General features: G+C 41.2%; 1 protein-coding gene across 36 annotated transcripts in view; it reads left to right on the top strand.

Annotated features, from left to right (window-relative positions):
* The window catches only part of ADGRG2 (adhesion G protein-coupled receptor G2), a 131,230-nt gene that overhangs the window by 100,029 nt on the left and 8,329 nt on the right, over window positions 1-22,872 (top strand). For all 36 annotated transcript variants that reach the window (XM_060407710.1, XM_060407697.1, XM_060407701.1 and 33 more), the window contains 16 exons: window positions 754-809; window positions 1,672-1,711; window positions 2,175-2,212; window positions 3,811-3,905; window positions 4,446-4,512; window positions 7,530-7,921; window positions 9,370-9,541; window positions 9,741-9,897; window positions 10,777-10,920; window positions 12,001-12,123; window positions 12,757-12,802; window positions 12,923-13,026; window positions 13,787-13,908; window positions 15,500-15,768; window positions 18,441-18,540; window positions 19,180-19,463. In XM_060407710.1, coding sequence (XP_060263693.1) covers window positions 754-809; window positions 1,672-1,711; window positions 2,175-2,212; window positions 3,811-3,905; window positions 4,446-4,512; window positions 7,530-7,921; window positions 9,370-9,541; window positions 9,741-9,897; window positions 10,777-10,920; window positions 12,001-12,123; window positions 12,757-12,802; window positions 12,923-13,026; window positions 13,787-13,908; window positions 15,500-15,768; window positions 18,441-18,540; window positions 19,180-19,463 — 2,209 coding nt within the window. The remainder of the gene's footprint in view (window positions 1-753; window positions 810-1,671; window positions 1,712-2,174; window positions 2,213-3,810; window positions 3,906-4,445; window positions 4,513-7,529; window positions 7,922-9,369; window positions 9,542-9,740; window positions 9,898-10,776; window positions 10,921-12,000; window positions 12,124-12,756; window positions 12,803-12,922; window positions 13,027-13,786; window positions 13,909-15,499; window positions 15,769-18,440; window positions 18,541-19,179; window positions 19,464-22,872) is intronic.

Raw genomic sequence — 22,872 nt, 5'->3', positions numbered from 1 at the left:
GAATCTAAAAATAGTCTCAATCTGATCCTGTTCACTCCCATCTGGGACTCAGACAAGTAATATTAGCCTTCCCATAACCTAGATTGGTTCGGAAAGTGAAAAGTGAAAGTATTAGTCACTCAGTCCTGTCTCACTCTGTGGGACCCCATGGAGGGTAGCCCCCCAGGATCCTCTGTCCATGGAACTTCCCAGGCAAGAATACTGGAGTGGATTGCCATTTCCTCTCCAAGAGATCTTCCCCACCCAGGGATCGAACCTGTGTCTCCTACATTGCAGGAAGATTCATTACCATCTGAACCACCTGGTTCAGAAGCCCAGATTGGTTCAGAAGATCCCAGCCAAATGTGGTTTGTTAATTCCGTGAATATTTCCTGAGCACCTCCTATGTGCCAGGCAATGAGCTAGGTGCTAGAAATGCAGTGATGGTTGCTACCAAGTGTCCCTTTTTACATTTACACAGAGAACTTTAATAGTGTTCTTTTGGGGGAATTCTTGAAATAACAAAAGATAGAAATTATCATGTCAGACTTGCTGATTCAGAATATTTTTTAAAGAAAACATAAAAACAAAGACTGACTCAGCCAATATGTATTCACTCTTTTGCTAGACAATATTCCATGTAGTTAGGAGTCACAGTCTTTGGGGTGTAGGTCTTTAGGTGCCCAACAAAAGTAAAGAACAACTTCTTGTTAGAAAGTGTTATGAAACAAAACAGTGATTGTTATATTCTTAATGATGTTGTGCTTCTAACAGAATCAAGTTATGGCTAATGGCACGTTAACTGGAATCCTGTCTCTAAGGGAATTGAAGTGAGTAATCTTGCAATTTGATTTAAAACCTAAGACATCAACTCTGGAAAGATACTTCCTGAGCTATCTTTACTTTTGGAAACCAAGAATAGGATAGAGACAGACCCAGAGGTATGAAGAATTGGTCCTTGAGTTCTTCGCAAACTAACCATAGTAACCTGTTATCAACTAATATCCCCATGAGGATGTTCTCTTTGATGCTACTGAATTATGTAAGATCTTCACTAAACCAAATTCGTTTTGCCCAGGGTGCAACAAGCTAAAAAACTGAGAAGCCAAGACTTGCAGCAAAGAGAGGGCTTTTTCCCAATGTAGCCACATGAGGAGAACAAGTCTCAGATCTACCTCTCCAAAGGCCAGCAACTTGGGACGTTTATGGGGTGAAAAATAAAGTGGCAGGGTGGTCTGAGGCTGTGGAGTGTGGGGACCATGGCTGGAGAGTGCTGGAGGGTAGAGGAGGGTGTCAGTTGGAGAGAAGGAGGAAAAATCAGAGACAGAGGGCCCCCAGGGTGAGTGACTAGCCAGTCTCAGAAATTTTGCCTTGGGTCAGCACTTCCTCTGGCCCTTTGCCAGAGGCAGCTGCCTGGGGTTTGCAATAGCCTAATAAGTAATGAGATTGTTTAACCATAATTTATATCTTGTCATTGGCTGGAACCGATATAGCATCTATCTGGTTTGTTTCCCTTGTCATATTAATTAATTTTCCCACATAGGAATGTCTTACTGTACCCACTATTTCTTCAAAGTGAACACTGCAAGCAATAAATACCATATGCTTCATGTAATTGCTAAAATTCTAACTTGTTTTGAACTTAACATCATCAATGATCTCCTTCATGTCAATTTCTCATTTTATTAACAGACGATCAGAACTCAACAAAACTCTTCAAACCTTAAGTGAGGTAATCATAGTACATCCTGTACTTGTTTATAATTACTGTTATTATTTGGGGGAGAGCATGGAGTTCTGTATTCCTGAGGAGATAGGTATTCAAATTATCCCCAAATCTGCTGTGTAAAAGAATGAATGGGCAAGTTCCGTTGCTCCAAAAATAAAAACTAGGCTCAATGGATGGATGTTACACGGGCATAGATTTTCCTTTAAGTAAAACCAGGTTTCTTAAAACCAGGGCTTCAGGAGAATGTGCTACCTTGTGTGGTAGAGTTTCCTGACACTAGAGGTATCCAAGTAGAGCCTGAATAGCTTTGATCATATGTCATTAATCTGGTAGGAATGAGAATTAGATCATTCCTAGGTGTTGTTGTGATTCTAAGATTCTGTGATGCTATGATAAATCCTGGGTCATCTTGCCTAATATTTTCAATTGTCAAACTAACATTAATACATTTTTTCTTTTGTTTCAGACTTATTTTATAGAGTGTGCTACAGCAGAGTCCCAAAGGTCAGTCATTTTTCATACCTTTTTTTATTAAAGATCATTATTTCTCTACTTATGAGAAATAAAGTATGAGGAGTCTTAGGGTACAGATTCAAAGGTATTCCTCTAGAATAAATACACATTAGTGATAGTTTGGATATATAATTTTTTATTCTTCCAAACACATATCACAGTCACATCCATCTTCTCATTTCCTTATGAAGCTCAGAGGGGTGTGAGAGGTGTTGAACCATTTACCTCTGGTTCTTTGAAGCTGAGGCTCATCACCGCCCTTAGCCCCACAGGCCACCAATAGGACCAACGAATGGCTCCCAGTGGTCTAGTCAGGGTGAAGGCCACACAGAGAAGGAGGAACATAATATGGAGCTTGGTGAGGGGCTTCCCTGGTGGTCCAGTAGCTAAGACTACGTGCCCCCAGTGCAGGGGGCCTGGGTACAATCCCTGGTCAGGGAACTATTAGATCCCTGGGAATCTAATTAGTCAGAGAACTAATAGATCCCACGTGCCACAGCTAAGTTTGCATGCTGCCTGTAAAGATCCCACATGACACAACGAAGATCGAAGATTCTGAATGCCACAACTAAGACTCAGCACAGCCACATAAATAAATAAAAATATATATTTAAAAAAAGAGACACTCATTTCAATTTTGAAAAAATTATGGAGCTTGGGGAAAGGAGAGAGGAGGAAGGAAAAGATCAGAAAGAATAAGAAAAGTGCATGCAAGGTTGAATCACAGATTGCCTGACAGCTATATGAGGTGGCACAGATTATCATTTGAAATGATGTTCACTGGCTGTCCTAGCTGCATAAGCCAACAAGAACAGCTTTTAGGTCAGTAGTCTGACCACCTGAATCTTGAGCATTCCATTCAGAAAATAACAATTTCTGCTCATCTAATGATTTACTGGTACAAATAATGACAAAGTTTCCCATGAAGCTGTAGATTGGATCCCTACCCACCATATGTATTTAGTTATTTCACTTCTCATTATTTGCAACATTAATATTTTGTTCAGCATGCTGCAGTTCATGGGGTCGCAAAGAGTCGGACACGACTGAGTGACTGAACTGAGCTGAAACCAAGACAAAAGTGAAAAAAGAAACAGAATGTCTTAAATTCCTAGTTATCTGATGCTCTAAATGGAACTGCCAGAGTGGTTTTGGATTTAAGAGACCTTGATATTTGTCTAGGCTGGGATGTCAAAGGGCTCTCATGTTGAAAACCCATCGGCCTCCAGATACCAGGCAAGCAGCCACCGCTCAGACTCTAGGTGTCAGGATACTTGTCTTCGTAACCGGGTTTCCACCCCCGCATGTTCATTATGCAGGTGGGCAAAACGAATCAGCAGCTGTGTATGGTCAGAGGGTCTCTGGTTTGCAGTCTCTGTGAATATAAACCTCTCTAAATGCTTTGTCATAGGAAATCTTTGGGGTAAAGTTCCACCCATGGTAGGTTGGTGTTTACAAGCTTATTGGGGTGACATTGCAAGTTAACAGTGTCAATGTCCCCCTTCCCCACTGTTTGAAAAAACAGCTACAAATATGTAGGTAGGTTTCCAGTTGAGTAACGCTCTGGTTATATATATTTCTCTTTACAGCACAGTAAATTGTACATTCACCATAAAATTGAATAAGACAATGAACATATGTACTGTGATGGTTGCTTTCCAAACAGTAAAGGTTCGACCGATGGGTAAGTTGTCTCTATATTTATGGCTGTGTTCATTTTCACATGACTTTGATGTAATCTTTTTCAAATCGAAAATATAATGAATAAATTTATATATGTTACAACTTTCTGTTCTGAGTCTTTTGTTGTTGGGCAGTTGTTAGGAAGCTCTAAAAGGTGCTTTTTCCTGCTTTCTCAGTAAAGTTTCAGTATACTGTTTTGGAGATCAGAATAAAACAACCCTATTGAGATAGAGAGTTCTATTTGGAGTGCTTGATCGATTGCTGCTGGGATATATTTACTTCGGAATTTCTCTTAGGAGTTGCTGAAGAGCAATTGATACTGCATACAACCCCATATTGTTCATTCAATAAATATTTTAAGCACTTACTATTTATATATAATTTCAATATAATGGAATACAATTTATTTTATCATCTGTTTTAGACTTAAGTTCTTTAAAATGCCATCAGTGTGAGAACCGTAATACTTGAAGGATCTGAGCTTCTCCCTTGCCTTGTTCTTGACCTTGCATTTTCATTCTTTTCCTTTTGTCTCCTCCAGAACAGTGCTGCTGTTCTGCCAGGACCCCCTGCCCTTCCTCCCTGGAGGAGGTAAAGAAACTGCAGTGGTATGTAGCAAATATGCTGACCCTTTTCATAATAATAATAATTTAATCATCATGTTGGCTAAGGAATTTTGAAATTTTGATGGTGAAGAAGGGTTTTCAGTTTTAGGAAAAAAAGCAGTTTTCTTTTGTATGAAGTTTCTGTTGCCTTAAATCAATGATTTGCAATCTTGGTTGCACATTAGAATCACCTGAGAAGTGTTAAAAATATTCTGTCTTCCCAGCCTCACCAGCTGAATATGTCCTCATATTTAAAAATTTTTCCAGTGTGGTATATGAGGAATAGTATCTTAATGTTATTTGTACTTCTCTTATTAAAACTGTTCGGACATTTTTTTCATATATTTGGGGCCATTTTTGTATCATTTCTGTGAATTGTATGTTCATGTATTTTTCCCACTAGATATTTAATCAGTTTTTAAGAGAATTTTATATATCATGGATAGTAGACCTTTGTCTGTGGTATATGTTGCAAATATTTTCTCCCAGTTTGTCAGTTATCTTCTGACTTTGTTTATGATGTTTTTGATATGCAAATAAAAATGTTAAATGTACTTAAATTTTATCAATCTTTTATTTTATTGCTTGTGGATTTGGAGGCATTATTAGAAAGCCTTTCCCTACACCTAGTTATAGAGGAATTCATCTTTGTGTTTTTCTAGTACTTATATGATTTTTTTCTACATTAGATCCACTTGGAATTTATTCTTATTTGATGGGAGGCATGGGTGTAATTTAATCTTTTCCAAATGTCTATCCAGTGGTCCCAGCACCATTTATTAAAAAGTCCACCCTTTCCTCAGTGATCTGAGATGTCACCTTTGTCATATGCTAAATTTTGGTAGCTATTTGGGTTAAACTACAGATGTTAGATGTTAACATTGGGGGAAGCTGGGTGAGGAGTGTATGAATCTCTGTGTTATTTTTACAGTGTCTCTGTAAGCCTACAATTAGTTCAAATTAAAAATGTTTTAAAATTTTGATTTCCAGTCTCCACCCTCAGTAATTCTGGTTAAATGAGTCTGGGGCATAGCCTAGGGATTAAGAGTTTTAAAAACTTTCCTGGTGGTTCTAATGGGCAACTGAAGTTGCAAATCACTACCTTAACCTCTGCCTCAGTGGAGGTAAGGAGGGAGATGGATTCTTCAAAATAGTAGATGATCCCAAAAGTCATGGATGGTGTGATCAAAAGTGTATAAAAATATACATGGAAAAAAACAGGAATTGAATGAATGAAAATGCTCACAAGAGTTCCCAGTGATTGGCCTGCCTGCTGGATGGTCATTTTCTTTTTTTTTTTTTTTTTTGTTGTTTGTTTGTTTTTGTTTTTTTCTTTGCAGCATTTTGTATACTTTTCTACAATCAGATAAAAATTGTATTTTTTAAAAAGGACATGCATTTTCCAATATAAAACTTCTCATATGGGAATAAAAGGCTAAGTGTAGCCTGTCTGCCCTTTGTGGGCCAAATTTCTGAAATATATTGAAACATTAGGCCCCTAGGAGTAGCTAAAGAACTTTAGTTAAGGATATGTAGCATTTTATGTAATAAAAGGTGAAAAGTACTTGAGTTTTAAGCTTAATATACCCCTATCAAGGTGGAGGGTTGAACCCCGCTTGGGAGATGGAATTTCTGAAAGCATCAGGATCCAATGAGGAGACTTCCAGTCACCTCAGGACCAACTAAATCAGACACTGAGGAGAAGGCCACAGAAATCTCTAATTTTTAAAAGGTCCTCTGGGTAATTCTCAGGCACAGCCAAGGTTGGGAACCACTGGGCTAAAGTAACATTAAGGGTGTAGCTGATGTATAAGCTGGGACCACCCCTTTGGCCCCAGCTTGATTCATTTTTTTCATTCAGCAACATTTCTTCATCAAGTACTGTGTGCTAGTTAGTACTTTGGCAGGCTATGCAGTATAAAATCGATTCTGGCAGATTTCTATGCTCATCAATTTCACACAAAATTGTGTATTGTTAATTCCAACTCAAGATTTTCTTGAAACAAAATTCAGTAAGTTGAAGGAAAAAAATGGCTGTGTGATTTACCTTTCCCAGCCAGTGTTACCAATGCATGTGAATGACCTAAATTTGAAGTTTCTTGGAAAGGAAAAGCTTATTTGTGAACTACTAAGACCAGTATGAGAATTTCCTAAAATTAGAAACTCTACTGTACAAGTCAATAATTATTATTTTTACATATTTTTCTATTGATCAATATGCAGAAGATTGTAATTAACAGAATTATGTACTTTGATTGTAAAAAGTGTAAGAAAAAATTGAACATTTTATTGTTACTGACTAATTTAGAGCTGCTTTTCAGTTTACTCCTTACCCCTTTGAGCTCAGTGTTAATACTGAGTTGACACAAGAGTTAGTGAGTTAGTATATCTATTATGGATGAACACACATAGTTTTGAAATGAGTATGCTTTAGTTTCTAAGTCAAATCAGTTGTCTTAAAAAGATGAGCCAGTTTTGTCAACGTGGATTTGAATATTAAAAGAAAATTATATTTTGGTATTTGATTCTAATTTTAGAAAAATGTTAAGTATGTTTGAAACAGTTTGGGCCTGTGATTCCTTTTTTTTTTTTTTTTTTAAGAATAAATTTTGTGAAATCTAAAAAGTCCACCACAGACAGACTCCTAGTATATGGAAACCACCAGTTTGGTTACAGAGCATTCAACAGCTCCCTTCCCAAGAAGTACCTGGCAGTGGTACATGCTCTTCTCAACTGACTGAAAAGTGATGAGGTGTAGAATCAGGGAGTAGCAGTGAACAAGTGAAGCAGAACTGTGAATTCGAAAAAGAGCATCCTTCCTGGTTAATTCCTCTCCTGGGGAGAAGGTGGTGGAAGTGGGCAGGGGCGGGAGAACAGTGGCAGGTACACAGAGGGTCTGCAAAGGAAAGTTCACAATGGAGCCGTGTCGCCTTGGTGGTGTCACATGGTTGCCACGAGAAGAGCTTAGCCTCTGTAGCTCATTTGTGTCTCATATGCATCTCTCTGATTCTTGCCTTTAGTGACCTGCAAGATCCTGTTGTGTGTCTCGCTCGTCATTCACACGGCCCACCATTCTCTTCTTCCAGCAATGCCATCCCAGTTGCTCCTCAGGCCACCATTGTGTCCCAGATCTCTAGTGCCTTCTCTTTTGCTGAGCCTCTAGCTCATCCACTTGTAACCCAGAGCCCTCACTCTCCAACAGGGATGATTCCCCTACCTTCTCCCCAGCCTTCAGCTCCCATCATTTCCAGCCCAGCCATTGATATGCCCCTGCCATCTGGAACTGTCTCTTCCCCTAAGCCTCCACCTGATCTTCCCCTCACCCTGCCCCCTGGGAAGTCCTCAGCCCCCTCTCCCACCACGTCTGCCTCTGTGAACGTCGACACGACTGGCATACCTCCTGACAAGACAGGTAAATACGACAAGCCACGCTGCTTCCATGTTTTTGTCATTCGAGCCACCTGAAACCCAGCTGCCAGCCTGCCAAATTATGATATCTGCAATGAGACTACATGAAGCCTTTCTTTTTATGATGTCTGCTTGATTTTGGGAGCTTTCCTTTGGGCATTTGTAGAACACAGATACAGTTGGGATTGATTGTTTGGTCAAGATAAATAGCTCTGAGGCAAACACAGATCTCATTTTATCCAGATGAGTTATTTTACAGGTTTCTTTCTCCTGCAAAAGGTGATTGGGTCACTGTTTTCAACATTCTGAAGAGACCAGTTTTGAACCATTAAAAGCAGGAACTCCATTTAGACAGAAAACAAAAAATTGATGTTCTTGAAATGGTACAGAATACCAGAGCTGGCAATGAGCCAGAGCAGCCGTGAAAAGGGGAAGACCATTCAGAAGACCTCAGGGCAGGTCTGCCTAGGCCCTCACAGGTGGTGGGATTTGGGATAAGCCTTTTTGCCCCTCCTGACTGAGCCTGGTCTACTTCAAGATGGAAATAACTGCACTAACCATATAGATTTGGAGTAATGGTGAATATGAGAATGCCACAGAAACTGCACCAGGCTCCCGGACACAAAGTACGCTTGAGAGTAAAAGGATAAAGGGAAGAGGGAAGGAAGCAGAGAGAATTCTGCATAATCTCTGGAGTTTAAGTCCAGTGAATAAGAAGCAAGTCTTCCTCTAGAATTTGGAGGGTGAAGCAAAGTGAAATTCTTGGAGACGCGAGACTGGAGCTGTTGTGTTTGCGCCTCCTCTGCCTCAGGCCAGCATGTCCAGGAGATCTGGAGCCTCTGCCAAATAGCTTGAGATTTTTTTTGAATTCCACAAGAGAGGAATGATGAAATATGATATGCCACCTCAATAGCATGTCTATTATGCAGCTGTGTATAAACAGAAACTTTGAGCATTTTTTAAGTCTTGAGTGAAGTGAAAATAACTCAAAAGTAAATATTTAGTTTGCACATCATGTTTATAATAGTCTTTTATTGTGTGGATAAATATTAGAAGGGAATATGCAAAATAAAAAATAGGATGTTAGGTGGTAGAATTAAGCAACTTCTTTGTTAGGAGACATGCAGATTGCCAGTAGACACTTTAAAAGATGCTCATCATTGCTAATTTATGGAAATGCAAATCAAAAGTATAGTGAGGCATCACCTCACACCAGTCAGAATGGCCATCATCAAAAAGTCTATAAATAATAAATTCTGGAGAGGATGTGGAGAAAAGGGAACCCTCCTACACTGTTGGTAAAAGCCTAATATAACATTTATGAACATGTTTTCCTTTCCCTGGGGCAAATACCGGGGGTTGGGTTTTCCAGGTCACAGAGTCTATGTATGTTTCTTTATGAGTGATTTTTCCATTATGTGTTCATAAAGTGATTTGGTTCTCTTGTTACAGAAATTGTTCACACCAGCAGCATCAGTGTTTCTGATCTTGAAAACCAAGTGTCCCGGATGGAGTGGGCTCTGTCCTTAGGCAGCTTGGAGCCTAACCTCGCAGGACAAATGATAAACCAAGTCAGCCAACTCCTTCATTCTCCGCCCACCTTGCTGGCCCCTTTGGCCCAAAGGTATGACTTAGCACACTGATATGGTCATGAGAGGGGATCTTCTAATAATAATGATGCGTCTAGATGATTAATTAAACCCAAGTATTTTTCTCCCACTTATGAGGTTCGTAATGACTTGTTAAGTTGCTTTCCTGTATTCTGTTTTCACTGGGGAAAACAATTCTGAGTGCTGAATTTGAACTGCTACCTCTCTTTACAGATTGCTAAAAGTAGTGGATGACATTGGCTTACAGCTGAATTTTTCAACCAAGACCATAAGTCTGACCTCCCCTTCTTTGGCTCTGGCTGTGATCAGAGTGAATGCCAGTAATTTTGACACAACTACTTTCGCTGCCCAAGACCCTGCAAATCTTCAGGTACATCCTAATTTATTGTAGAAAAGACCTTTTCTTTTATATGATTATAGTCCTCATGTACTTCATGATTAAGGCCATTGCTGTTTATACTCATGGGTGATATTCAAAATATTTAGCATCTAGAACAATGAGGCATCACAGAATCAAAAGAAGGACATTGGCTGGAGCAAGATTTCAGAGGTCCTCACTGTGCCCAGTGTTAACCCTTTAGCAACTGGATTGTGGAAGTTTGGGGGGAAGTGGGGGAGGTGTCCAGTGGGTTCTAGGCAGTTGGGAGAGAGCAGGGACACCAAATGTGTCCCTACTTTTCAACCCATTTCAATATTTTAACCTATTGAAAGAGTGATGCTGAATATCAATCCTGCTTCTAGTGTTTTCTATCCACCTATTAGAGGGATGGGTAGGTGGGGCTGCTGAAAACATGCGAGTAAAACCAAGTCTTGCCTTTTAACTTCGTTTTGGTAGTCTTCCCTTTACAAATTTTGTGCATGTGGTTCTACAGTGACTTTGCCCTAACAGGTCACTAAATTGGTATGTTGGCTACTGTCGTCTCCCTGGGCTCTGTGGTTATCTTGAACTTTATTTTCCCCCAAGCTTTACTGAGATATAATTGACAAATAATATCCTGCACTTTCTGATTATTTCTGTGTATCCTTTACCCATGAAATGTTTTCTCTCCTGCTCCAAGGCCTCATCTCCCTATCACATCTCCCTACACAGCCTCTAATTCCATAGTAATCGGAGAAACCAGAACCAATTGTACATAGAAACACTACAAATAAATGCCCTTATAGGACCCTCCATCTTAATTACTTGTGTTTTCCCTCTCCTCATTATACGAGCCCCAGACATTTTTATAATCTTTTACTTCATTTTCAGGTTTCTCTGGAAGCTGAGGCTCCTGAGAACAGTATTGGCGTTATTACTTTGCCTTCATCATTGATGAGTCATTTACCAGCTGATGCTGTGGAGCTGGCTTCCAGGGTGCAGTTCAACTTTTTTGAAACTCCTGCCCTGTTTCAGGTAAAGTTGCCTCTAATTGCTCTTGGTTTAGATTCTGGGGAGACTGGAGGAGTTTTAATTCTTATAATCCTCCAGTATTCTTAACCAGGCATGCATGCTAAGTCCCTTCAGTTGTGTCTGACTCTGTGCAACTCTGTGGGCAGTAGCCTGCCAGGCTCCTCTGCCCATGGGATTCTCTAGGCAAGAATACTGGAGTGGGTTGCCATGCCCTCCTCCAGGGGATCTCCCGACCCCCTGTAGGGATCAAACCTACATCTCTTATGTCTCCTGCATTGACAGGCAGCTTCTTTATCACTAGTGCCACCTGGGAAGCCCATTCTTTAGTCTACTATAAGTCAGATGGATTGCTGAAAAGCTGTAGTTTGTTTTAAAACAAGACCTAATGATGCTGTTGAGGATAAATAACAATAACCAACACAAAGTATTTATCAATTGCTGTGCAGTATCATAAACACTTAGAAATGTTAACTCTAATCCTCTCAACAACTCTGTGAGGGAGAAACTGTTAAACCATTATCCCCATTTTACAGATGAGGACATAGAGGCATAGAGAGGTTAGGTAACTTGCTCGGGAACACGGTTTAAATGGCTTAATGTTATGTTCCTTTTAAGATTCATGAGGGTCTCACATCAATCTATGAAATTTAACTCAGTTTTTAGATCATACTATAGTGAAACAAGCTCTGCTTCTCATTGGGTCCTTGGGGAAGTCACTTTACTCCCTGTCCCTGAATTCCTGACCTAGGTAGTAAAATAAACAATATTGATTAAATAGTCCTTAGGCCCTTCTGGGCTTCCCTCATAGCTCAGTCAGTAAAGAATCTGCCTGCAGTGCAGGAGACCCGGGTTCGATTCCTGGATTAGGAAGATCCCCTGGAGGAGGAAATGGCAACCCACTCTAGTATTCTTGCCTGGAGAATCCCATGGACAGAGGAGCCTGGCAGGCTACAGTTCATGAGGTCGCCAAGAGTTGGACAGGACTTAGTGACTAAACTACTAACTAGGGTCCCTTCTAACTCTAAAATTGTCTAATAACATTTCATTTTCTCTTGCCATCTTGTTGATTCTTTGATATGCTAGGACCCTGCCTTGGAGAACCTCTCTCTGATCAGCTATGTCATTTCCTCAAGCGTTGCGAACCTGACAGTCAAGAACTTGACAAGAAACGTGACAGTTACCTTAAAGCATATCGACCCAAGCCAGGTGGGAGGGGCCTGTCTGGTCAGTGCCTTGACTAGAGACACTTCATGCAAACTCCCTGTGCAACTTAGCCTGAAAAAAGTTGGTCCAGCAGCACCTTAGACCCAGTTAGGGCTGTGTGTGAGACTAGAATCATGCTCATAGGGTTTGAGCGTGCCTAATAACTGCCCTCCTACTTTCTAGGAAGGAGCAGTGTAAAAAGCAAGCTCTTATTGCCAATTTTCAGTGCATTTAGATCTGTGGCTCCAGGTCTGATTCTCACCTCCAAAGAGAAAGCATCTTGCAAGGTCCAGTTCACTGAGCATCATCTGTGACCTCGCTGCTCAGAGTATGGTTTGCAGACCTGCAGCATCAGCCTCCCCTGGGAGCTTGCTAGAATGCAGACTCTTGGGTCCACCCCAGACCCAGTGAATCAGAATGTGCCTTTTAACACAAGGCAATTGCTGCTCCCGATGGCTGAGGTTAAAAAGTGCTGACCTATATGAAACTCACTGCCTTCTAGAGACCCATATAAAATAAGAACTCCCCTAAAATCAAGAATGAGATTCTGAAATGTCCAAATGTCATTTTTTTTCTAATTGCTTTTCAGTTTTTTTCAGTTGGATAAATTATTGGTAATGTGTCCTTCTGTTACAGGATGACTTAACAGTGAGATGTGTGTTTTGGGACTTGGGCAGAAATGGTAGGTTCCAGACCTAACTTTTTCAAAGTCTTGAGTGGGGAAGGGGAATGGGGAGGAAGGAGCAGTGATTGGTGCAGTGGCCTTTCTGCAGGGACAGAGACTCTTTCCCATGCCCCCTAGGTGGCAGAGGAGGCTGGTCATCTGATGGGTGCTCTGTCAAAGACAGGAGGCTGAATGAGACCACCTGTACCTGCAGCCACCTTACAAGCTTCGGCGTTCTGCTGGTAACATCCCCACTTTGCCTGGCCTTAGATTCTGGGTCTGAGGGGTAGCTGGGCATTGTGCTATGAAGTCTTATCTGGTCGATGACTTGATAGAGCAACAGATTTCATGATACTGTGGCAAAGTTAAAGACCAATGAAATGACTCTTCTAATATGCATATATACTTGAAGAAAAATATTTGAACAAAGTATTTTTTCTTATTCTAATTTTACATTTAAGTTCTTTTTAAAATAGCTATAGGAGGGCTAGGGAATTCAGATTAAAATGGGTAATAAAAATGGTTTAGTTGGCAGTGTACTTTAAAATTTTTATAAAACATGACATAAGTTCTCTTATTTAATCTCCCCAACAATCCTACAGTATAGGTAGAATGGGGTGTTTTTATTGTCATTTTTAAAGACTCGTTTGTGAGGTAATTGTCCACAGTCGTAGACTGAGAAATGTAAGAGCCAGAAGTCAAATTCACATCTTTAGGCTCCTAGCCTGGGGCTTCTGCAGAGCACCATAATGTAATGATCAAATACATAGGCTTTGAAGTCAGCCAGATCTGGATTCTGGCTCCTCTACCTCGTAGCTTTGTGACCCTGAGCAAATTACTTAACCTCTCTGGGTCTCATTTTTTATTATCTCAACAGGATGATAATAATTATGCCTACCTTGTAGGCTTGTTGAATAATCTTAGACTATCCAATAATGTAAATTATAACTGTGTCATTTATTTTAAAATATTTGGTCTTGAAAGCAATATTTTCTTTTCCAGGACTTGTCTCGAACATCCTTGCCACCAGCTCAGATGATGGCCCTAACATTTATTACCTATATTGGTTGTGGGCTTTCATCAATTTTTCTGTCAGTTACTCTTGTAACCTACATAGCCTTTGAGTGAGTATCCACAACTGGAAACTGGATTATATGATGTAGTGGTCACCTCAGTGGCCAAAATGTATTAAATAAGTGCTCCTTGGCCTAGCTTACCCTGTCCACCCCTCTAGTGGGGCCATGTATATGTGAAACTTCATGGGACTTTGGTTTACATACTTACTTACTTCTAATAGTTTGTACACTCACTGAAGGCAGAAGTTGTGTCTTAATCATCCTTGTACCCTAAAATGATGCTTGGTACCTAGTTGACATTAAGTGAGAAATGAAAGATAGATGCAGACCTCGAAAAACAAGAGCTTCAATGTGAAACAGGCCATAGCTCCATATACAGCAGAAGAGCTGTGTTTAATATATTAAGTTTCTAAATTATATCAAGCAAACACAAAAGATTAAATACATTAATGGGTGTGGGGATGAAGAAGAATAAAGGATATCAAGCCTCCCTGAAAAATATAGATACAAATTGAGTGCAGCTTTGTAGGTCAAAGAAAGAATGACATTCCAGATGACAGCATCTGCTTGGCTTATCAGAATGGTCCCTTTGGTTACTTTGTGGGGGGCGGGGGCGGGATTCCAATAAATTCTGTCAGAAGAAAAGGAAATATAGGCACTTTTTTTTACATTTGTTTGTGCTTAGTCATTCAGTCTTGTCTGACTCTTTGCGACCCCATGGACTGTAGCCCACCAGGCTCTTCTGTCCATGGGATTTTCCAGGTGAGAATACTGGAGTGGATTGCCATTTCCTTTTCCAGGGGATCTTCCCAACCCAGGAATCAAACCAGGTTCTCCTGCATTGCAGGCAGATTCTTATACCAGCTGAGCTACCATGGAACCACCCCCCACCACCACCACCTTTTTAAAATGAAACAGTATATAAGTTCTGGGATTTAGATTTTTGGACACTAATCAGGAAATGCACAAATTCACTTTTAGTGCCAAACTTAGGGTCCAGCTGTGAGTACAGATCTTCTAGTGGACCGTTGGAAGGATTAATGAGACTAAATTACTATAAGGCCAGCCATTACTCAGAATGATCTCACCAGATCTAATTTCACACACGTAAACATGTACATGTCATCAATTAGCTGTATTTTCCTTTCCCTGTTTCATTTAGCTATAGTTTGAACTCTTGTTTCCATGATCTCATTTTAACTAGTAACATAAAATAACAGGAGAATCTGGCTATGTTTTGAAGATCTGAATAGAGGAGCCTATTGTATGAGAAGCAGCAGTGCTTCCAGGAGTTTGGAAGAAATGGGGGTGGGTGCTCATGAGATTCTACTACATACTATTTGAAAGGCTGGGTCAGTAGTCAGCATGTTAAAGATTCCATAGAAATATAAACATAAAATTTCCACATGGTTATCGCAGATGATTCCGTTTAGATTTTTTCTTTGTTGCTATCGTTAGTTGTAATGCCTCCACCCACGCACCACACACACACATACAGACATGCATTCAAAGAGAAGAAATTTATGCATATAGACAGTCACCAAAGAATAAAAATAAATCACTTTAAATTCAGATATGCTAGCTCACATAAGCATCAGCAGGCTGTGATGCTAATTCTTTTCTTGTCCTTTCCTTTTAGAAAGATCCGGAGGGATTACCCTTCCAAAATCCTCATCCAGCTGTGTGCAGCCCTGCTCCTGCTGAACCTGGTGTTCCTCTTGGACTCGTGGATTGCTTTGTATGACATAAGAGGCCTCTGCATCTCAGTGGCTGTATTTCTGCATTATTTTCTCTTGGTTTCATTCACATGGATGGGCTTGGAAGCATTCCATATGTACCTGGCCCTTGTCAAAGTGTTTAATACTTACATCCGAAAATACATCCTTAAATTCTGCATTTTTGGTTGGGGTATGTATTATTTTTGCTCACACATTGCCTGGGCTTTTCCTGCTTTTTCTCCAGTGTTTTGATTTTTAATCAGAGAGAGACATTGATGAAGCAGGTCACACTTGGCAGGTTTCTAAAACAGTTTTATTCTTCTTTTCATGTTTCATTGCCCAAAGAGGAGCCTCGTCAAGTCTATTTCTAGAACACCTGTATATTTATGCTTGATTGGTTATGACCACAACACTCTGAGGTTAGGGCTGTGAATCTTTTTTGTATCTCTAGCGACTAGAACTGGGGCTGGCACACAGAAGATGCTCAGTCAATTGAAAATATTAGCTTGGTGATGATGAGGTCAGTCAGTCCGTTCTTGAGTTCCCAACTAGCCTCACGCTGCTCTGTACCTCCCAGATTCACGCACATACACAGCTGTGTGCTTAGCAGGGCAGAGAGAGAGAACATACAGATAAAGTCTAATGTAACTTCATCACCACACCAGCCCAGTATTCCTGATTATGCCACCTGTTGGTTGTTGGTCACTAAATCTTAGATGCCCGAAGATCTTGAAGAGTTCTTCATTCAGCTCCCCGCCAAATGTAGGAACCTCCTGGACTTGACTTAGCTTTGACTAAAGATAATTTGACCTCTGCTTGAATACTTCTATTATTGGGGAGCTCATTACTTTAATTAAAAACAAGATTCTAATGAGTGCCTTTGAAAGATCTTACAGGCTTTATTGAATACTTCATGAATTGGGCAGCATCCCGTCTAGCAGACAGAAAGGAGATTTGAGGAGCTGTACTAAATGAAAGATTTTATAGGCAGAAGGAAGCAGGAACAAGGAAGTCACTCTGGGCAAAAAAGCGGGTTGGTTATTGCAAGCTTACTTTCCTCTGGGGATTTCTGGGGTCTCTCAGACAGGTTACCTAACTAGTGACAGGTTACCTAACTAGCAATTTCTGATTGATTGGTTTAAGATTCCATTTCTGGGAGAGCCAAAGCTGTGATGGAGTTAAGTCTCACTTCGGTGAACTGTGGCTAGCATAAGCAACTCAATTTTGGACCTTTTGTCTTATTTTTAATACCTTACAAGACAGCCAGTGACCATTTTCTAAAGCTCTACAGTTCTGATTTTCCATTAAGTTCACTTGGCTCTCTGGTAGCACTTACCCATCGGTCTTGGTTTTGCTCTCTCAGGAAAAAAAAAAAATAAGCTGACACTTCCGCTGAGGAGTCCTTTAGATAATCAACAAGTAATATATAACATTATGTATAATACTTTATGTCTCGATGTATTTTCACACAAGTAACCCCATAAAAAATAAGCCAGGGGAATTCCCTGGCAGTCCAGTGGTTTGGACTCTGCACTTCCAATGCCAGGAGGCCTGGGTTCAATCCCTGGTCAGGGAACTAGGATCCTGAAAGCCCCAAGGTGCGGGCGGTTATTGCTAATACCAGGTGAAGACGTGATTTACCTTAATTCCCACAGCTCAAGAACAGCTGAGGCTGGCTTTCTAATCTCCAAGGCATACCCTTCCACTGCATTAGAGCTGCCACTCCTCTCAGACTCCATCTTCTTCAGGCTAAATATTCCTTCACATATTCCCTACACAACAGATTACCTCCCTTGTCATCTTGCCTGTTGTTATATCTTTGTGAAAGGTACAGAACAACACCTTTCTACAAGATATGTCACTTATTCCCAGAAAAATAAGTCACTGCTTCTGATCTTGGGCATGGATTTTGTCTTCTTTGTAGAATTCAGAAACATCAGGTTCCCTTGTCAAGGACAAGCTCCACACCCTCAATATTTTATTTTTAGGAAGGAGTCTCCCTTAGAAAGTCACCATATGTCAATGTCTCCATAATGTCCAAATACAAAAGAATTTAATGAAATATCATGTTAGATGGTACCAGGTAGCTGTCTTATTTACCAGAGTCTTGAGATTGGATGTCAGGCTGGTCTGTGTGCACAGAGTGTAAGATGTCGGCATGGGGTGGGGGATGGTGGGCTGGAGGGCTGAAAAGGACTCCTCAGTGCAAGGCCACTATAAGGAAAGAGGAGACTCCTCATTATGCTTCCTGTTAATGGAAGTGCCCTGGGCCCTTGAGAGAGCCAGTGGTGGCAATCAACACCCCCAAATAACTAGGGCAGGCTTCTCAGTCCATCAGCAGATTCCAGATAATCAGTTGAGGACATTGGGATTCATAACAGAAGGTTTTCCAGAAGTTACTGGGTTAATTCTTTGGTTTACATTTTGGAGTTTGCCTGCCACCTGACCCTTAAAATTACATTCCAGGTGGGTAAGGGTAAGTGGGTTGCCATTTCCTTCTTACTCATTTGTGGTCTAGTTAGCAGGAGTGGAGGGGGTCTCTGGTCTGTGGTTGTTCAGGATCCAAGCTGCTAGAGACTCTGTCTCAGGACAGGACTTCCAAGATTGACCTGAACTGGGGAGAAGAGAGTAGAGAATCTCACAAGTGGTTTTATAGTCTAGGCCTAGAGGGGGGGCAAATCACTTCTGTCCATAGTCCATTGGACAAGACCTAGGCCACATACACCCACATGCTGGGAGGCAGAGAAACTGGGTGTGATGAATTGCTATGCTATTTCAGAAGAAAACAGAAAATCTCCACTCTTTTTTCTCACCACCTTTAGTTATTAGAACTATGTGTGATCAGTGTTTCCTATCTCCCAGGCATCCCAGCTGTGGTTGTGGCCATCATCCTGATTATATCTCCAGATAACTATGGGCTTGGATCCTATGGGAAATTCCCCAACGGGTCACCTGATGACTTGTGAGTACAAAGCCCCACACGAAATTTTAAGTGAATTGGAAAGCAGAATTCTCCAATAAAATGGAGGATCTAATCAGCATATCAGGTGTCTCATCCTAATAAAATCCAGTAGTATTTACAGCAGACTTTGCAGTTATATATGTAAAGAGATCAGCTAGTTAGGAAAGTCATGCTGCTGCTGCTAAGTCGCTTCAGTCGTGCCCGACTCTGTGCGACCCCGTAGATGGCAGCCCACCAGGCTCCACCATCTGCTACTACTTAAGTATTTAAAAATTTAATTATATTTCAAAAATACTTTTATAAGCCTCTGATAAAAATAAAATACGAGCTATACTATATTAGTAAAGATTCATGGAATAGACTTACGAGGATCAAAAGAGGATAAAATCTTTTAGTGTTTTCAAATAATATTTTAAAAATACTTTCAATCACCAGATTTCCTACAATAAACTCTCTTGGATTTCTTCCCCTAGAGCTGTTAAGTGGCTATGGAGATCAGAGGTTTTATCCTTTTTTAAATTTTGTGCTTGTAGGATAATGTTTCAGTAAAACAATATAGGTTCATTGTTACCATTTTGAACCATATTTTAGCAAGAAAAAACCAAAACATGTTTTCCCTGTTTTTCCCCCCAATTCCAGTTGCTGGATCAACAGCAATGCTGTATTCTATATCACGGTTGTGGGGTATTTCTGTGTGATATTTTTGCTGAACGTCAGCATGTTCATTGTGGTCCTGGTTCAGCTTTGTCGAATTAAAAGGAAGAAGCAACTGGGAGCCCAGAGGAAAACCAGTATTCAAGACCTCAGGAGCGTCGCTGGCCTTACATTTTTACTAGGAATTACTTGGGGCTTCGCCTTCTTTGCCTGGGGACCAGTTAATGTCATCTTCATGTATCTCTTTGCCATCTTCAATACCTTACAAGGTAAGCTCTACAGCAAAAAATAAACACTGGATGACTCATTTGAACTGAAAAATATTGCAAGTAAAAGTTGGAGTGTCTGCAAAGTAGCTTAAGATATAGGGAGGGGATATATGTATTTGTAGGGCTTCCCTGATGGCTCAGATGGTAAAGAATCTGCCTGCAATGTGAGAGACCCAGGTTCGATCCCTGGGTCAGGAAGACCCCTTGGAGGAGGAAATGGCAACCCACTCCAGTATTCTTGCCGGGAGAATTCCATGGACAGGGGGAGCCTGGTGGGCTACAGTCCATGGGGTCACAAACAGTCAGACACTACTTAGTGACTAAACAGCAGCAGCATATATCTTCATCTGGCTGACTCACATTGTTGTACAGCAGAAACTAACATGATATTGTAAAGCATTCATACTCCAATTAAAAAAAATCAAGTAAAATAAAAAACAGATTTATCTTTGAGAAAGGGTGCTCTGAGATCCTTGGAAGAAAGGCTGAATTCACTAAATTCAAGAAGTAGTCCCTTTCCCTCCTTACCATCCCTGCCTCCTGGGAGGGAACAAGGATATCAAGGGGAACCTACCATAACTGTTTCTGGGAGAGGCAGTCACTCTTCCTTCAGCTGGTTCCTTATCTTTTTTTCATTTAATTTTGCTACTGAAGTATAATAGAACATGCATACAGAGAAGTACACATACCATAACTGTCCCCAGGAGCTCGCCACTCTGAGCTCCTCTGCCTGCATTTGATTTGAGGAGAGTGATAAGCGAGAAGTCAGTGGCAGCAGCCTGGCCCAGTGGCTAATCCCCGTGCAGTTCCTCTGTCTAGATATACAGTGGACAAGCCAGGCTCTGTGTGTGGCCGTTGACCTTGGAGCTGCCCGTTTAATGAAGCCCAGCTGCAGTCATTTGGGAACCCTTTTCCTCTGTACTCTTTACAAAAGCAAATTACTCATTCTTTTGTTGACGCTTTTGTCCTACTCTTTGTGACCCCATGGACTGTAGCCCACCAGTCTCCTCTGTCCTGGGATTTCCCAGGCAAGAATACTAGAGTGGGTTGCCATTTCCTTTTCCAGGATATCTTCCCGACCCAGGGATCAAACCCATGTTTCCTGCATTGTAGGCAGATTCTTTACCACAGAGCCACCAGGGAACCACACTCATTCTTTTAGATCAGCTTTATAAAAGAGTTGTCAGCTGTGACTAATATTTAATGAACGCACTTTGACATTAAAAGCCAAGCAAACTAATAGGTTTGCGTAGATGAGATGGTTGGATGCCATCACCGACTCGATGGACATGAATTTGAGCAAGCTCCAGGAGTTGGTGATGGACAGGGAAGCCTGGCGTGCTGCAGTCCATGGGGTTGCAAAGAGTTGGACATGACTGAGTGAACTGAACTGATAATAAGCATTCTTATCCCTTGGTTGTCTTTTATTCCAAATCTTTCGTTGGGAAGCCTTTTAACTGCATTCTCATCGGCTTGTTTTCATCTTTTCCTAGTGGCTTTTAGCTCCCATAGCATCCGCCTGTAGTTCTATCTAGGCAGTAGTTCATTAACTTGAGATAGAATTCAAGTGCCTAATTTGGCTTATTTTATTTGGAGGAAGCCAGTGAATGTGCTTGTTGGTTACATGCACTGTCTTCATTTTTACCTACAGTGTACAATTTCTGAACTTGTATATCCAGATGTTGTGTTACTTATTGTAGAAAAGTTTTATTTGCCAACAGTGGCATGCTAAGAGACACTTATTTTTAAAGAGAAAAGATATATGCCCAATTCATACTGATCACAAACCTGAAAGCACCCTCACATACTTATGGTAGAAAATGAGCCTGCCCCTTTCTTATTTCCCCAGAATGACTTCTCATTAGAATACAAATGGACAGAAGGAACATACTGTTTCATTTGTAAAAGGGAACTAAACCCTAATTCACAGGACTTTCCTGTAAAGGAAAGATGTGTACAGGTTCTGATTTGGGCCACGAGTACCCCCATTTTAGTCTCTCACCTGTGCTGCTTCTCCCCTAATGCAACCAAGTGTAGCTGCCCAGGGTGGCAGGAGGACAAAGATACGCATTATTTGAGATGTCAGTCTTCAGAGTGGGCACATGCACCTGACTAAAAGCAAACCTGATATTTTAAAATGAAGGTCTTTTAAGTAGATAGATTGGGGTTTGGGGCAAAGGAGGATTCAGAGTTTGTCCATTCATCCAGCTAATATTTATTTGCTTTCAAAGCCTTGAGGAGTGGTAGCAAGGGGTCGCATGGGGAGCCCTGCACCTGCCTGCGATGGGGAGGGGGAGGCAGAGCCTGAGGGCCTCTTGAGGTCTGTGGTAGCTTGGGAGAAAGAGGGGAGGGCCCAGGGAAGGGACGTGGCTGTGGACCGGAGAGGTGAGCTGAGGGATGAGAGACAAAGGAGGAGACGGCATTGACAGAACTTGGAAATTGATGACACATATGGAGGGATGGGGAGGTGGGAGCCATGGACAGAAGTAAAAAAAGCACAGTGCGAGAGCTGTGAGCTCCCATTTTCTTTGGGGGACTACAGCTTGGGAGATGGCCGCTCAGGTAGCTCTGAAGAACTGATCAGAAAAGGTATGGCAAGGGAGGTGGACATACACACAGTCAACCACACATCTTGGCAGAAGGTTACTGCTTGTCATAAGGTCCAGATATCTTAGTGTTTTTAGTGCTTTTCTAAGTGTGGGAAAATGTAAGAAGCTACCTCATAAAATTTTCTCCTGAAAATACCAAATTATCTGAAGGCCTGTTCTACCAGTTTTTCCAGAGCATAGGGCACCTCATTCCCGATCTCCAGCCTGAAATCCTTTCAGGGTGTGTGGAAGGTCAGGGACTGCAGTGGCTCATGACTCAATCATTATAGAGCTACATGGCCAGAGACATTCTTTAGCTGGCTGATCCTAGGTCTGAGCTGGTCTCCTGGGTGGATGGCTTGTACTTCAACAACAAAGATTGTTGTCATTGTTCAGTCATTAAATCGTGTCCAATTCTTTGCAACCCCATGGACTGCAGCATACCAAGCTTCTGTGTCCTTCACCATCTCCTGGAGTTGGCTCAAACTCATCTCTATTGAATCAGTGATACCATCCAATCATCTCATCCTCTGCTGTCCCCTTCTCTTGCCTTCAGTCTTTGCCTGCATCCGGGCCTTTTCCAATGAAAGGGCTCTTCGTATCAGGTGGCCAAAGTATTGAAGCTTCAGCTTCACCATCAGTCTTCCAATCAGTATCCAGGTTGATATCCTTTAAAACTGACTGGTTTGATCTCCTTGCTGTCCAAGGGACTCTCAAGAGTATTCTCCTGCACCACAATTCGAAAGCATCAATTCTTTGGTGCTCACCCTTCTTTATGGTCCAACTCTTACATCTGTTCATGACTACTGGAAAAAAAACAT

Source organism: Ovis aries, chromosome X (genome assembly GCF_016772045.2).
Source record: "Ovis aries strain OAR_USU_Benz2616 breed Rambouillet chromosome X, ARS-UI_Ramb_v3.0, whole genome shotgun sequence".
Classification (NCBI taxonomy): Eukaryota; Metazoa; Chordata; class Mammalia; order Artiodactyla; family Bovidae; genus Ovis; species Ovis aries.
The sequence above is the reverse complement of the archived record's forward strand: the minus strand, read 5'-3'. Positions and strand labels throughout refer to the sequence as shown.